This window comes from Spinacia oleracea, chromosome 4, assembly GCF_020520425.1.
Source record: "Spinacia oleracea cultivar Varoflay chromosome 4, BTI_SOV_V1, whole genome shotgun sequence".
Taxonomy (NCBI): Eukaryota; Viridiplantae; Streptophyta; class Magnoliopsida; order Caryophyllales; family Amaranthaceae; genus Spinacia; species Spinacia oleracea.
In genome coordinates, this window is record NC_079490.1 from 6,951,705 (window position 1) to 6,968,176 (window position 16,472).

Genomic DNA, 16,472 nt, shown 5'->3' on the forward strand with positions numbered 1-16,472 from the left:
TGAATGGCCTTTTTTACAAACTATGCTTCATGAGTTGGGTTTCCCTTCTTGCTTTGTGTACTGGATTATGCAATGTCTGTCCACGACCTCTTATTCTATTTTGGTTAAAGGGTTTCCTACCACCCCTATACCTGCAAGGAAAGGGTTAAGATAAGGCAACCTGATGTCTCTCTTCCTTTTTGCTTTGGATATGGAATATCTGTCTCATTGCTTAGAAGTTGTTTCTAGTTCTACTGCTTTCAAACTCCATCCAAGATGCCAGAAGTTAGGAGTCACTCATTTGATGTTCGCAGCCGATCTGCTGATGTTCTGTAAAGCTGATTCAGTTAAAGTGATGTTTGATGCGTTTAATAAGTTCTCTGAAGCATCAGGTTTGGTTGCCAATCTTCATAAAAGTGAAGTCTATGTGGCTGGGATTTCAGATACAGAGGGAAATCATATTGTTGAGACTTTGGGAATTCCCAAAGGTACTTTACCCTTTAAGTACCTAGGAGTCCCTTTGACTACAAGAAAACTGAGTTACACATACTGCAAACCTTTGATTGAAAGGACAATAGCTAGAATTCGAAGTTGGTCTGCTAAGCTACTTTCTTATGCAGGCAGGGTTCGTAATGCCTAAGAAGGTGATGAAAGAAATTCAGAGGAACAGGGTGTTCCACTGGACAGGTGGTGATTCAAATTCAAGAAGGGCCCCTGTAGCTTGGGACCAGATGTGCTTGCCTAAGGTATGTGGTGGGTGGAACCTGAAAGACCTTACTATTTGGAATAAGGCAGCAGTGATCAAGCATTGTTGGGCTTTATCTTTGAAACAAGATCGGCTATGGATTAAATGGGTGCACATATACTACATCAAGCAGAAGGATTTTTGGTCCATGTCTATTCCTAGTGGACTCACTTGGACTTTTAAGGAAGATATGGCAAAGTAGGAAGATATGGTAAGTTTAAAGTGCAGAAAATGTATAGGTCTTTGAGGGACAATGGGAACCAGGTGGAGTGGAAGAGAATCATATGTAACAGCAAAGCGAGTCCAAAGAGTGCTTTCATTGTTTGGCTTGCGTTACAGAATAGACTCACTACAAAAGACAGATTACTTAATTGGGGAGTGCCTACTGATCGTATTTGTTGCCTCTGTCAGAAGCAAGCAGAAACGTTGCACCTTCAGCTGCGTTTTTTCAAGGGAGGTCTTGAAGGAAATAATGCCCTTGGTCCAAGTATGCATTCAATGTTAAGTCTAATAAATGCGGTTCAGTATTAATTAACAAGTTAATAATTCAGTGAGATCAAGTGAGCTGAATGCCTAGCTAGAGGCCGCTTCAGTTCAAGTGGAATTAATGATATTAATCCACAACTTACTCTTGACTGAACCCGTAGGGTCACACAAATAGTACGTAAACGGATCAAGTATTTAACGGCATTAAATACTCCATCTATGGATATTCGGAATCGACGGATCTTGGTTTCAGTGGGAGCTGAGATCGTCACAAGCAAGAAATGAATACTCCGGAAACGATGATATTTCCGGAAACGGAAATATGGATCGTATCGGAAATATAAATATTATCCAAGTCGTAGATGTTGCCGGAAACGGAAACATGGTACGTATCGGAAAATATTATCGGAAATGGAAATATTGCCGGAATCGGAAATATTGCCGGAAACGGAAATATTGTCAGAATCGGAAATATTATCGGAATCAGAAAATAATTCCGGAAACGGAAATATTAAATATTTGTTCGAAACGGAAATTAATTCCGGAATCGGAAATATTAAATATTGTTCGTATCGGAAATGAATTCCGGAATCAGGAATTTAATCGGAAGCGTATCGTACGAATTAGCATCGGACGAGGCCCGCTAGACGAAGGCCCAGCACGAAGCCAGGCCATCGCCCAGCGAGCCGCACGCACCAACGCACGCCTCGACCAGGCCCAGCGCAAGGCCAAGCCCAGCCAAGGGCGCGCGCGCGCGAGAGCACAGCAGCGTGGGCAAGCGTTGTGCGCCTGTCGTGGGCCGAAAGGCTTGCGCGGGTGCACGGCTCGTGCAATGCTTGTGCGGGAATCCTAATTCTATTAGAGTTCGTGCAAAGATTAAATCCTAATCCTAATAGATTGATTTTGTTATTTAGAGTCATAATAAGATTCTAACTAGCAAATCCACATCCTAGTAGGATTACAATTCCTTTTCCATACCCCTATAAATAGGTGCCTAGGGTCACAATTTATGGGTACGATTGAAGTATTCAAAGGGTAAGTTTTTGAAATAAAAATCAGCCATACACTTGCAAACACATAGCCGAAAATTCCCAAGCACCTTAAGGGCGATTCTAGTTGGTCTAACTTGAGGCGGATCCGGACGTACTGTGGACTATCTACGGAGGGACGACATTTGGAGTCCTAAAGACTTGTTCTTGTTCGGTTCGGAAGCAGCTAGGGAAGGCACGCTACAACATGTATGCATCTATTCTATGCTAAATGATTATGTGTAAATAATATGTTTTCCTGGCTTTATGGTTTTTCCGCATGATTTATGAGTTGTCATATGTATCATAACCTAACAGTGGTATCACGAGCCTCTTATTATTTTCATAATCTAAATTGCATAAACATGATTAAATATTACAAATTTGCAAGAATTAAAAGGGGTGATTAATTTTCGTAATTGTTAATTAATTGCAAATTGCGTTTATTTAATTATACGGTCGCAGTTTTTCGGCAGTTTCTTCGTTACTCATCCAAATCGAGTGATTTTTGTGTCAATTCCGCATGTAAAAGGCATTCTAAAATTTTGACAAACAGAGTATTTTTCGGCCGAACCCAGAATTCTCAAATTCGAAGCCTAACTATGACTTTTCGGAGGTTTTAGTTTTTCGAATGCAAAATTTCGTAAATTTAAGATGTTAAATTAAATATTTGCGATTCTTGTTGATAAATCTTGAATTTTTGATTGACCTACTGTATATGTTTAACAAGTTTGAATGCCTAGCCTTGTTAATTATGCAATCTAATTCGTAATTATGATTAATTTGTTGAAAATTGGAATAATTTAGAATTAATTTGATTTTCATAATTAGTTATAATTTAATTAGATACCTATGATTAAAAACCACCATAAAAATTGTAAATTTATGTTAAATTTTAAATTTTTATGACCTAGACTTGAATCCATGTTAATCGGAAATCAATAAATTAATAAATTTTCGATTTTTCGCCCTAAAATTATGAAATTAATATGATTTATTAATTTGTCATTAATTTTAAAAATAAAAATTTTAATTTTTATGCGATTCGCTCATATAACTTGCACGCACAAAGCAATGGACGCTACGTGTTACCCTTAAGGGGTGCTGTATAGTGCGGGGATGCGACGACGAGCAAGGGAGCTCGTCGCCCATGCGGTACGAATGCAGCGAGCAAGGGCATGGTGCACGAGCACAAGGCAGCAGCCCTGCCTTGTGTCGTGGGCTGTGTGCGATGGGCGCATGGGCAAGGGCGAGAGCAAGGCACGAGCAGTCGCGTGTGGGCAGCAAGCGAGCTGCGCCACAGCGCGCACTGCCTCGCGCAAGCGTGCGACGAGCGCTGCGCCCAGCGATGGTGAGCAGCGTGCACGTGCGACGAGCGCTACGCCCAGCGATGGTGAGCAGCGTGCTTGTTGCGACGAGCGCTGGCGCGCGACTTGCGATGGTGAGCAGCAGCGAGGCGACGCAGCGCATGGGCTGCGCGCACATGGCCAGCGATGGCTGTGTGCGTGTGGCCTATGGCTGTGCGTTGCGTGGTGATGTTGCGTCACGATTAGATCGTTTTAATATTTTAATTTGAAATTTTCAGTTTACGTAATTTTAATTAATTTTAAAATTAATGATTTAAATTATTTTCTTGGATTTTAATTTTGAATATTGTAATTATAATAAATTTTATTTATTCTAATTATTTTACTAAAATTAAAATCATGAATTAATTTAAATACAACTGAAAATAAATTAAATTTGTGGATTCAATTATAAATTTATATGAGCTTTAAATTTTAATTAAATTTGTATGTTTCCGGTTAGACTAGAAATACATTTTTATGTTTAAAATTAGTAAAGCATATGAATTTATTGGTTTAAGTGGGAGCCCTTTTAGTCATAAACTCTTGATTAGGTCTACAAATCCTTAAGGTTAAAACAACTTGATTAGAATTAATAAGGACTGAATAATTGATAGATTATTGGTGCCCTTGATTAATTGCTGCAAATGTTTATGTGATGCATGATGTGTTTTACTAACCAGCTATGTGGGCCATTCATGATAATGAATGGGTGAATGGTATATATTGTATATGTACTGTTTTGCAGGTTATGAAGTGACTAGTATGGCCCAAATAGGATAGAAAATATGGTCTGCGTACCATTAATTTGAATGTAATTGGTCTAAAGTACCAAAATTGTTTTTCAATTCAAATATGGTCTGCGTACCATCAAATAGTTGTAATTAGTTTTAATTATAGCTTATCCTATTTGAAGAAAATGGTGCCTCCCACAGAGATTTTCAAGACGGACTTTGAAGTTGAAGCTTCAAGATGAAGTCGGGCCATACTAGATCACATTTATCATATGCATGTTTTAAGTTATTTATTGCTTTTAAATATGTCTTAAATATGCATGAGATCAAAGCTTGATTATGTTGCATGATTAAGGATTTTAGTTCACTTAAAATCTAACCAACATAGTAAGAGCCTTAAGTTCCAAACTTAAAAATTGAGTTAAAAGGTGCCATGCCAAAATATACACTTGCTTGGATATCCTTTACATCAATCTAGTAATAGTTTTCGCTTAGCGAGGTGTTACTTATTGGTCCTAAAGGGGCAAGGTACACAAATAATTGTGAGTACATGTTAGTTTTGGTGAAACTCAACGATATAAGTAAGGAGTCCTTTTATGTCGTGGCAAAATCGATAGGTTTACCTAATAAGTTTTTAGACGTACCTATCAACCAAGAATAGTTTCTAGACTATTAGCAAAAGGCTTTTGCTTACCTAAGATGTTTTAGGATTAAGTCGACAAACTGTGCTTAATTCTTCAATGATTTTAGGATTTTGGAATCATTTTATTCACATCTGCCGGAACAATAAATTCGAATAAAATGCCAATAACTTGTTTGAATTGCATGGTTGCTTTAATTTTCAAGTTATTATTCATGATAAATGTTTAGACTTTGCATGCTTCAATGTATGTTTTAATTATTGTTTATAATTAAATATCTCGCACTGCAGTAAATCCTTTTAGAAAGGTAACAGTAAATTTCCTCGATTGGTAGTGAATCCAAGAACGATTCACGGAAAAGAGAGAAAGTGAGCAATTTAAAATGTACGTTTCTTATATCGACTTTTATGGTTGTTTTCGAATATCAAAATCGAATGGCGAACCGATTGGTGCTTGTGGATTCAAAAATACGATGTAGTTTTGAGATCATAAAGCATTGAGTTTAAACGCTCAGCTTTACCAATGGTTAACAACCTAAAATCTTTGTCCATTTAATTCTCGAATGAGTCTATTCCCTAGACATTCGAATAGATCGATGCTTAGAGAACTTTAGAAGCTTCTGGTAAGATCATCTAGTTGAAACAGAATATTCAACATAAATTAAATGAAAAGAACCTTGTTGGAGTGACATTGGACATATCTAACAAAATATAAAAGTCAACACTAGAGTGGAAATGAAAGGAATTTACGATTCTGTTTCTACCTATAAGTTTATGTTTAAAGAGAAGTGACCTAGCAATCAAACTTCCTTGGTATCATATACCGCTTGAGGTTCTTACTTCGGTAATAACTCAAACAATGGAAGCTAGGCTACACTAATGGCCTACAAGTGGGAAATGAAGCATGGCAATGCTACATTAGTTGTAGGGTCATCTAGTTTGTTTTAAGTCCTTTCAAAGGCTGGAACTTAATGGCTATTTTGTTCCATAATCAGCATACCTAAAATTCTGCTTCGAACACAGAAAGACTCACATTCAAGAAGAACAAAAACAATGTTTGTTTGTTTATTTGAATGAAATGGTCATTTACGGGTTGAGTCAATATGCTTGATTAAAACAAACAACTCTTTAACAATAAGAACTTTACTAGGTTCAAATCAATCTCTTGATTCGAGTTCCACTAACCTTTAGCATTGTTGGTTAGACCATATCAACAAGTTAACATTCATAAGCTCTATTTTGATGAACTTTTGAAAGTTGATTGATTTCTAGATCAATTCAAGACAAGCTAGTCTTACTTGTTGAAAGTAACAAAAGATATGAACTATTGTTAGAACGCCTAGACAATAGAGTTCAAAGCTAAAGAAAGATTTTATGACTTTATTATTTCACATGGTTTTGAGTGCATATTGGTTTATTTACTCAATGTGATATAAGTTTGAATCTGTTTGGCTAGTTCAAAGATTCAGAAGTATAAAATCCACTTGGCAAGGAATCATAAAGATCTAGGTCAGATCATGTTGATGATTACTTGAGTCTAGAATGATCATCAATGATTGTGTGTTGCAAATTCACGATCTAGCTCCATAAGATATGGCATATCTAAGTTGGAATGATCGAAGTCAATTAGTACTTGATTCGATCAATGATGAATCATAAAGACTTTTCCTATAATTTCTAAAAACAAAATGCTCAACTACCACCAAACTAAACTAAATTCGTCAAAGCTATTGAAAAGTAATTTCAAAATATCTTTTCATAATATATCTAAAGAGTTCCTAAACTCAGTGGGAGCTTAGTATTTGTCATTCGACAAACTAAGGCCCAAGTATAGATATATGTTTCATTGTGATTTATTCAAATGAGACACAAGGGTATTGTTTCTACCACGTATTTTTGAGAACATAATGTTTGTTTGCTCGAAATAATGTCCTTTTGGAGATTCGTTTCCGAAATGACAAGTAGGAGAAAATAGACCTCGAAAGTCTTCGAGGCGAACAACAAACATAAACGGACATTCAGAAGGCTTTTCGAAGTTCTTTAGAAAACCCGAACATGTATTCTTTAAGGACTTTAGAAGTGGCTTTAAAGAATAAGACATCTCTTAGAAGACTTTACAAGTGCTTCAAGGAGAACAAAATATTCAAAGAACTTTCAAGTGGCTATTGATATTCTATTGTTTGATGTTCTATACCCAAGTAGGCATAGAGTTCAAGTCACTGAAACTATGAGATTCTTCTATTAGATAGTGAAGAAACCTACAACTTGCAGTCAAACTATTATCACATAGATTAATGAGTTTGTGACCTGTAAGAAAGCTATGACGAAACCCAAATTCCCTAAAATGGTTAGAGGCCATATATAGACTCAAATGTTTTAATGGTTAGAGGCCATAAAACATACTCAATTTTTTGATGACATAATTGAAATTTTGTTGATTTGCAAGAATAGTTTCACACCTATTGGTTGCAAGTTTGTTTTAAGGATAAAAACCATCAAACATGAAATTGTGTTCACACACAAAGCTAGATTAGTTGTTAAAGGTTACAAGCAAATTCATGACATGGATTGTGTTGAAACCTCATGCATAATCGTAATGCTCTAGTCTATAAATCAAGCAATGATTGCATATTGGTACATATGGCAATTGGATGACAAAACATATTCCTCAATCAAATGTTAGAAGAAAACTATGTACATGGCATGTCATAGGATTTGTGGATCCAAATAATGCTTGAAATGAATGCCAGCTTATGAAATCTAAGTACAGATTTAAGCAGGCAATTGGGAATTGGAATTGTATTTTAGTGAAGCTAATAAGTATTTTAGTTTCATAAAATGTACATGATTCTTATAGATATATAAGAAGTTTAGTGGGAGTACGTAAAACTTAATTGGTCCTATGTGTATCACACACATATCTCTCTATTGTGAAATAACATTCAAATGCCAATGACTTAGATTTGAAATTATTCATCAATGATGGACCATGGCGAAACTTAGTACATATTGGGTTTTAAGATCTATTTACAAAGATCTTATAATATTGTTTTGGATTAAGTAATGGCATTTACTAAATCAAACACGAAAGACTCCATTGGAGATATTCGTGAAGGAAATAGTGCCCTTGGTCCAAGTATGCATATAATATTAAGTCTAATAAATGCGGTTCAGTATTAATTAACAAGTTAATAATTCAGTGAGATCAAGTGAGCTGAATGCCTAGCTAGAGGCCGCTTCAGTTCAAGTGGAATTAATGATATTAATCCACAGCTTACTCTTGACTGAACCCGTAGGGTCACACAAATAGTACGTAAACGGGTCAAGTATTTAATAGCATTAAATACTCCATCTATGGATATTCGGAATCGACGGATCTTGGTTTCAGTGGGAGCTGAGATCGTCACAGGCAAGAAATGAATGCTCCGGAAACGATGATATTGCCGGAAACGGAAATATGGATCGTATCGGAAATATGAATATTATCCAAGTCGTAAATGTTGCCGGAAACGGAAACATGGTACGTATCGGAAAATATTATCGGAAATGGAAATATTGCCGGAATCGGAAATATTGCCGGAAACGGAAATATTGTCAGAATCGGAAATATTATCGGAATCGGAAAATAATTCCGGAAACGGAAATATTAAATATTTGTTCGAAACGGAAATTAATTCCGGAATCGGAAATATTAAATATTGTTCGTATCGGAAATGAATTCCGGAATCGGGAAATTAATTGGAAGCGTATCGTACGAATTAGCATCGGACGAGGCCTGCCAGACGAAGGCCCGACACGAAGCCGGGCCATCGCCCAGCAAGCCAGCGCGCCACAAACGCACCAGCCAAGGCTGCGCCAGGCCCACCGCAAGGCAGGCCCAGCGCGCGCCAAGGCTGCGGCAGCATGTGGGCTTGTGGCAGTGGGATGCGAGCTCGCGGGCTGCACGCGCGCGCATGGCGCCCCTCGTGGGCTGCTGTGCGTGCGTGTGTGTTTGTGTGCCATACGAATCCTAAAGCAATCAGGTTTCAACTAATGATTAATTTCCTAAAACTAAAAGGATGAATTAATTAAAATAAGAATTCTATTAGGATTCTAGTTTAATTAATTCGTATCCTAATAGGATTACGATTCCCTTTCCATACCTCTATAAATAAAGGCCTAGGGTCATTATTTTGTATAGAGTATTCAAGTATTCGAAGTGATTTTTGAGAGCAAAAATTCAGTCATACAATTGCCTATACTAGCCGAAAATTCTAAGTACCTTAAGGGCGATCCTAGGTTGTCAAGCTTAAGGCGGATCCGGACGTGCTGTGGACTATCTACGGAGGGACGACACTTGGAGTCCTAAAGACTTGTTCTTGTTCGGTTCGGACGCAGCTAGGGAAGGCACGCAACAAAGTGTATGCATCTAAACTATGCTAAATGATTATGTGTAAATAATATGTTTTCCTGTCTTTATGGTTTTTCCGCATGATTTATGAATTGTCATGTGTATCATAACCTAACAGTGGTATCACGAGCCTCTTATTATTTTCATAATCTAAATTGCATAAACATGATTAAATATTACAAATTTGCAAGAATTAAAAGGGGTGATTAATTTTCGTAATTGTTAATTAATTGCAAATTGCGTTTATTTAATTATACGTACGCAGTTTTTCGGCAGTTTCTTCGTTACTCATCCAAATCGAGTGATTTTTGTGTCAATTCCGCATGTAAAAGGCATTCTAAAATTTTGACAAAAAGAGTATTTTTCGGCCGAACCCAGAATTCTCAAATTCGAAGCCTAACTATGACTTTTCGGAGGTTTTAGTTTTTCGAATGCAAAATTTCGTAAATTTAAGATGTTAAATTAAATATTTGCGATTCTTGTTGATAAATCTTGAATTTTTGATTGACCTACTGTATATGTTTAACAAGTTTGAATGCCTAGCCTTGTTAATTATGCAATCTAATTCGTAATTATGATTAATTTGTTGAAAATTGGAACAATTTAGAATTAATTTGATTTTCATAATTAGTTATAATTTAATTAGATACCTATGATTAAAAACCACCATAAAAATTGTAAATTTATGTTAAATTTTAAATTTTTATGACCTAGACTTGAATCCATGTTAATCGGAAATCAATAAATTAATAAATTTTCGATTTTTCGCCCTAAAATTATGAAATTAATATGATTTATTAATTTGTCATTAATTTTAAAAATAAAATTTTTAATTTTTATGCGATTCGCTCATATAACTTGCACGCACAAAGCAATGGACGCTACGTGTTACCCTTAAGGGGTGCTGTATAGTGCGGGCATGTGACGACGAGCAAGGGAGCTCGTCGCCCATGCGGAACGAATGCAATGAGCAAGGCCATGGTGCACGAGCACAAGGCAGCAGCCCTGCCTTGTATCGTGGGCTATGTGCGATGGGCGAATGGGCGAGGGCGAGAGCAAGGCACGAGCAGTCGCGTGTGGGCAGCAAGCAACTGCGCCACAGCGCGCACTGCCTCGCGCAAGCGTGCGGAGCCTCGCGCGCAGCGAGCGCAAGCTCGCGTGCCACGAGTGCTACGCCCAGCATCGATCGCTCGCGCGCAGCGAGCGCTATTGTGCGTGCGACAAGCGCTGCACCCAGCGATGGCGTGCAGCGTGCTTGTTGTGCGTGCGACAAGCGCTGCGCCCAGCGATGGCGTGCAGCGTGCTTGTTGTGCGTGCGACAAGCGCTGCGCCCAGCGATGGCAAGCAGCGTGCTTGTTGCGACGTGCGACGAGCGCTGCGCCCAGCGATGGGCTGCGGCAGCATGTTTGTTGCGTCGAGCGCTGGCGCGCGCAGCGAGCACCAGCTCGCGTGATGCCTTGCGATGGTGAGCAGCAGCGATGCGACGCAGCGCATGGGCTGCGCGCACATAGCCAGCGATGGCTGTGTGCGTGTGGCCCATGGGCGTGCGTTGCGTAGGATTGTTGCGTTGCGATTAGATCGTTTTGAAATTTTAATTTGAAATTTTCAGTTTACGTAATTTTAATTAATTTTAAAATTAATAATTTAAATTATTTTCTTGGATTTTAATTTTGAATATTGTAATTATAATAAATTTTATTTATTCTAATTATTTTACTAAAATTAAAATCATGAATTAATTTAAATACGACTGAAATTAAATTAAATTTTGGATTCAATTATAAATTTATATGAGCTTTAAATTTTAATTAAATTTGTATGTTTCCGGTTAGACTAGAAATACATTTTTATGTTTAAAATTTGTAAAGCATATGAATTTATTGGTTTAAGTGGGAGCCCTTTTTAGTCATAAACTCTTGATTAGGTCTACAAATCCTTAAGGTTAAAACAACTTGATTAGAATTAATAAGGACTGAATAATTGGTAGATTATTGGTGCCCTTGATTAATTGCTGCAAATATTTACGTGATGCATAATGTGTTTTACTAACCAGCTATGTGGGCCATTCATGTTAATGAATGGGTGAATGGTATATATTGTATCTGTTTTGCAGGTTATGAAGTGACTAGTATGGCCCAAATAGGATAGAAAATATGGTCTGCGTACCATTAATTTGAATGTAATTGGTCTAAAGTACCAAAGTTGTTTTTCAATTCAAATATGGTCTGCATACCATCAAATAGTTGTAATTAGTTATAGCTTATCCTATTTGAAGAAAATGGTGCCTCCCACAGAGATTTTCAAGACGGACTTTGAAGTTAAAGCTTCAAGATGAAGTCGGGCCATACTAGATCACATTTATCTTATGCATGTTTTAAGTTATTTATTGCTTTTAAATATGTCTTAAAATGCATGAGATCAAAAGCTTGATTATGTTGCATTATTAAGGATTTTAGTTCACTTAAAATCTAACCAACATAGTAAGAGCCTTAAGTTCCAAACTTAAAAATTGAGTTAAAGGGTGCCATGCCAAAATATACACTTGCTTGGATATCCTTTACATCAATCTAGTAATAGTTTTCGCTCAGCGAGGTGTTACTTATTGGTCCTAAAGGGGCAAGGTACACAAATAATTGTGAGTACATGTTAGTTTTGGTGAAACTCAACGATATAAGTAAGGAGTCCTTTTATGTCGTGGCAAAATCGATAGGTTTACCTAATAAGTTCTTAGACGTACCTATCAACCAAGAATAGTTTCTAGACTATTAGCAAAAGGCTTTTGCTTACCTAAGATGTTTTAGGATTAAGTCGACAAACTGTGCTTAGTTCTTCAATGATTTTAGGGTCTTGGAATCATTTTATTCACACCTGCCGGAACACATAATTCGAATAAAATGCTAATGACTTGTTTAAATTGCATGATTGCTTTCATTTTCAAGTTATTATTCATGATAAATGTTTAGACTTTGCATGCTTCAATATATGTTTTAATTATTGTTTATAATTAAATATCTTGCACTGCAATAAATCCTTTTAGAAAGGTAACAGTAAATGTCCTCGATTGGTAATGAATCCAAGAACGATTCACGGAAATGAGAGAAAGCGAGCAATTTAAAATGTACGTTTCTTTTAGCGACTTTTATGGTTGTTTTCGAATATCAAAATCGAATGGCAAACCAATTGGTGCTTGTGAATTCAAAATACAATGTAGTTTTGAGATCATAAAGCATTGAGTTTAATACGCTCAGCTTTACCAATGGTTAACAACCTAATATCTTTGTCCATTTAATTCCCGAATGAGTCTAGTCCCTAGACATTCGAATAGATCGATGCTTAGAGAACTTTAGAAGCTTCTGGTAAGATCATCTAGTTGAAACTTAATATTCAACATAAATTAAATGGTAAGAACCTTGTTGGGGTGACATCGGACATGTCTAACAAAGTATAAAAGTCAACACTATAGAATTCAATTCTTAAGACTATAAGAAAGGGTACAAGAAATAGGAAAACAAGGAACAAATGAAAGGAATTTACGATTCCGTTTCTACCTATAAGTTTATGTTTAAAGAGAAGTGACCTAGCAATCAAACTTCCTTGGTATCATATACCGCTTGAGGTTCTTACTTCGGTAATAACTCAAACAATGGAAGCTAGGCTACACTAATGACCTACAAGTGGGAAATGAAGCATGGCAATGCTACATTAGTTGTAGGGTCATCTAGTTTGTTTTAAGTCCTTTCAAAGGCTGGAACTTAATGGATATTTTGTTCCATAATCAGCATACCTAAATTTCTGTTTCAAACACAGAAAGACTCACATTCAGAAGAACAAAAACAATGTTTGTTTGTTTATTTGAATGAAATGGTCATTTACGGGTTGAGTCAATATGCTTGATTAAAACAAACAACTCTTTAAAAATAAAAACTTTACTAGGTTCAAATCAAACCCTTGATTTGAGTTCCACTAATCTTTGGCATTGTTGCTTAGACCATATCAACAAGTTAACATTCAAAAGCTCTATTTTGATGGACTTTTGAAAGTTGATTGATTTCTAGATCATTTTAAGACAAACTAGTCTTACTTGTTGAAAGTAACAAAAGATATGAACTATTGTTAGAACGCCTAGACAATAGAGTTCAAAGTTAAAGAAAGATTTTATGACTTTATTATTTCACATGGATTTGAGTGAATATAGGTTTATTTACTCAAATGTGATATAAGTTGAATCTGTTTGGCTAGTTCAAAGATTCAGAAGTATAAAATCCACTTGGCAAGAAATCATAAAGATCTAGGTTAGATCATGTTGATAATTACTTGAGACCAAATATGATCATCAATGATTGTGTGTTGTAATTTCACAATCTAGGTCCATAAGATGTGGCATATCTTAGTTGGAATAATCGAAGTCAATTAGTACTTGATTCAATTAATGATGAATCATAAAGACTTTTCCTATAATTTCTAAAACAAAATGCTCAACTACCACCAAACTAAACCAAATTCGTCAAAGCTATTGAAAAGTAATTTCAGAATAACTTTTCATAAAATATATCTAGAGAGTTGCAAAACTCAGTGGGAGCTTAGTGTTTGTCATTCGACAAACTAAGGCCCAAGTATAGATATATGTTTCATAGTGATTTATTCAAATGAGACACAAGGGTATTGTTTCTACCACGAATTTTTGAGAACATAATATTTGTTTGCTCGAAATTATGTCCTTTTGGAGATTCGTTTCCAAAATGACAAGCGGGAGAAAATAGACCTCGAAAGTTTTCGAGGCGAACAACAAACATAAACGGACATTCCGGATGCTTTTCGAAGTGCTTCAGAAAATCCGAACTTATTCTTTAAGGACTTTAGAAGTGGCTTTAAAGAATAGACATCTCTTGTTAGGTTATGATACATATGATATTACATAAATCATGCGGAAACAACCATTAACCCAGGATTACATATTATTTACACATAATCATATAGCATAATTTAGATGCATACTCTTTGTTGCGTGCCCTCCCTAGCTGCGCCCGAACCGAGCAAGAACAAGTCTTTAGGACTCCAAGTGTCGTCCCTCCGTAGATAGTCCACAGCACGTCCGGATCCGCCTTAAGATTGACCAACTAGAATCGCCCTTAAGGTACTAGAATTTTCGGCACTTTTGAGCAAGATGTGTGATTGAATTTTTCTCTCAAAAAATCACTTTGAATACTTTGAAACTCGTCATAAATTGTGAACCCAGGCCACATATTTATAGGGGTATGGAAAGGGAATTGGAATCCTATTCAGATACAAATTAATTAAACCTAGAATCCTACAAGAACTCTAATTTAATTAATTTATCTAATAGAATTAGGAATTTAATCATTAACCGAACTCTGCATGTTTTAGGAATCGTGCATGAACACAAACACTTACGCACACACACACGGCAGCCACGATGGGCCGCCCATGCGCGTGCGTGCGAGCAGCAGCCCACGCATCGAGGCCTACGCGAGCTACAAGCCCACGTAGCTCCTGCGCGCGCTGCGCGCGCTGCCACGGCCTGCTGGGCCTGGCCTTGCGCTGGGCCTGGCGTGGCCTTGGCTGTTCGTGTGGCGCGCTTGGCTTGCTGGGCGATGGCCTGGCTTCGTGCTGGGCCCTCGTCCGGCAGGCCTTGTCCGATGCTTATTCGTACGATACGCTTCCGATTAAATTTCCGATTCCGGAATTCATTTCCAATACGAACAATATTTAATATTTTCGATTCCGGAATTAATTTCCGTTTCGAACAAATATTTAATATTTCCGTTTCCGGAATTATTTTCCGATTCCGATAATATTTCCGATTCTGACAATATTTCCGTTTCCGGCAATATTTCCGATTCTGGCAATATTTCCATTTCCGATAATATTTTCCGATACGTACCATGTTTCCGTTTCCGGCAACATCTACGACTTGGATAATATTTATATTTCCGATACGATCCATATTTCCGTTTCCGGCAATATCATCGTTTCCGGAGTATTAATTTCTTGCTTGTGACGATCTCAGCTCCCACTGAAACCAAGATCCGTCGATTCCGAATATTCATAGATGGAGTATTTAATGCCATTAAATACTTGATCCGTTTACGTACTATTTGTGTGACCCTACGGGTTCAGTCAAGAGTAAGCTGTGGATTAATATCATTAATTCCACTTGAACTGAAGCGGCCTCTAGCTAGGCATTCAGCTCACTTGATCTCACTGAATTATTAACTTGTTAATTAATACAGAACCGCATTTATTAGACTTATCATAGAATGCATACTTGGACCAAGGGCATTATTTCCTTCAGTCTCCCACTTGTCCTTAGGGACAAGTGTGCATTTCCTAATTCCTTTGTCGCTCGATGCTTGCTCTTGAACATAAGGTAAGAGTTGTCATCCTTATTATGTCCAGAGGTGTTCCTCGGTTTCAGAGTTCAACTGATCAAATAAACAGATAATCATAGCCTATGATTCATCCGAGGACGGCCATGCATTTCACAGTTTCTAGCTCTCCGAGTGGCCTTGTACAACTTTTAAGCATCTCATCCCGATTTATGGGAGGACAATCCCAATCTTGCGATCTTGAGATTAGACTTCGTTTGATAGGTGATTACCTGAGCGTTGCCTTTATAGCCTCCTTTTACGGTGCGACGGTTGGTCAACGTCAAAGCAACCAGTTCTCAAACAAGTAATCTCAAATCACTCAGGTATTGAGGATTTAGTGTCTAATAATTTAATGAAATTTACTTATGACAGATTTTCATCTCTTACAGTAAAGTTTCATAGGTCTTGTCCGATACTAGTCTTCCCAAAGCAAGTATCTATGCAAATGATTATGACATTGCCATGTCCACATAGTTCAAGAAACAGAACTACTAGTCATCTTGCATTCTAATCGTCTAACGTTTTCTATGCGTCCAATTTTATAGAAAACTCCGATTAGGGACCATTTTCAACTTTTGACATTCAAGTTCACTTGATAGACATTTCTTAGTCACAGGACTGGTCCTGACAGTCTATCTTGAATATATCGTCAAATTGAAGGGACTCATCATTTAATAAACCACAAATTAAATGGAAAAATGAATTCTTTTCATTTATTGTGAATGATTAACCAAT

At 37.1% G+C, this 16,472-nt stretch overlaps 1 protein-coding gene across 1 annotated transcript; it reads left to right on the plus strand.

Annotated features, from left to right (window-relative positions):
* The first annotated feature begins 190 nt into the window (after window positions 1-190).
* On the plus strand, window positions 191-926 carry LOC110776870 (uncharacterized). The gene is made up of 2 exons (XM_021981432.1): window positions 191-467; window positions 604-926. Exons 1-2 carry the CDS (start codon window positions 191-193, stop codon window positions 924-926), a joined length of 600 nt encoding a protein of 199 aa, XP_021837124.1.
* The last annotated feature ends 15,546 nt before the right edge of the window (window positions 927-16,472 follow it).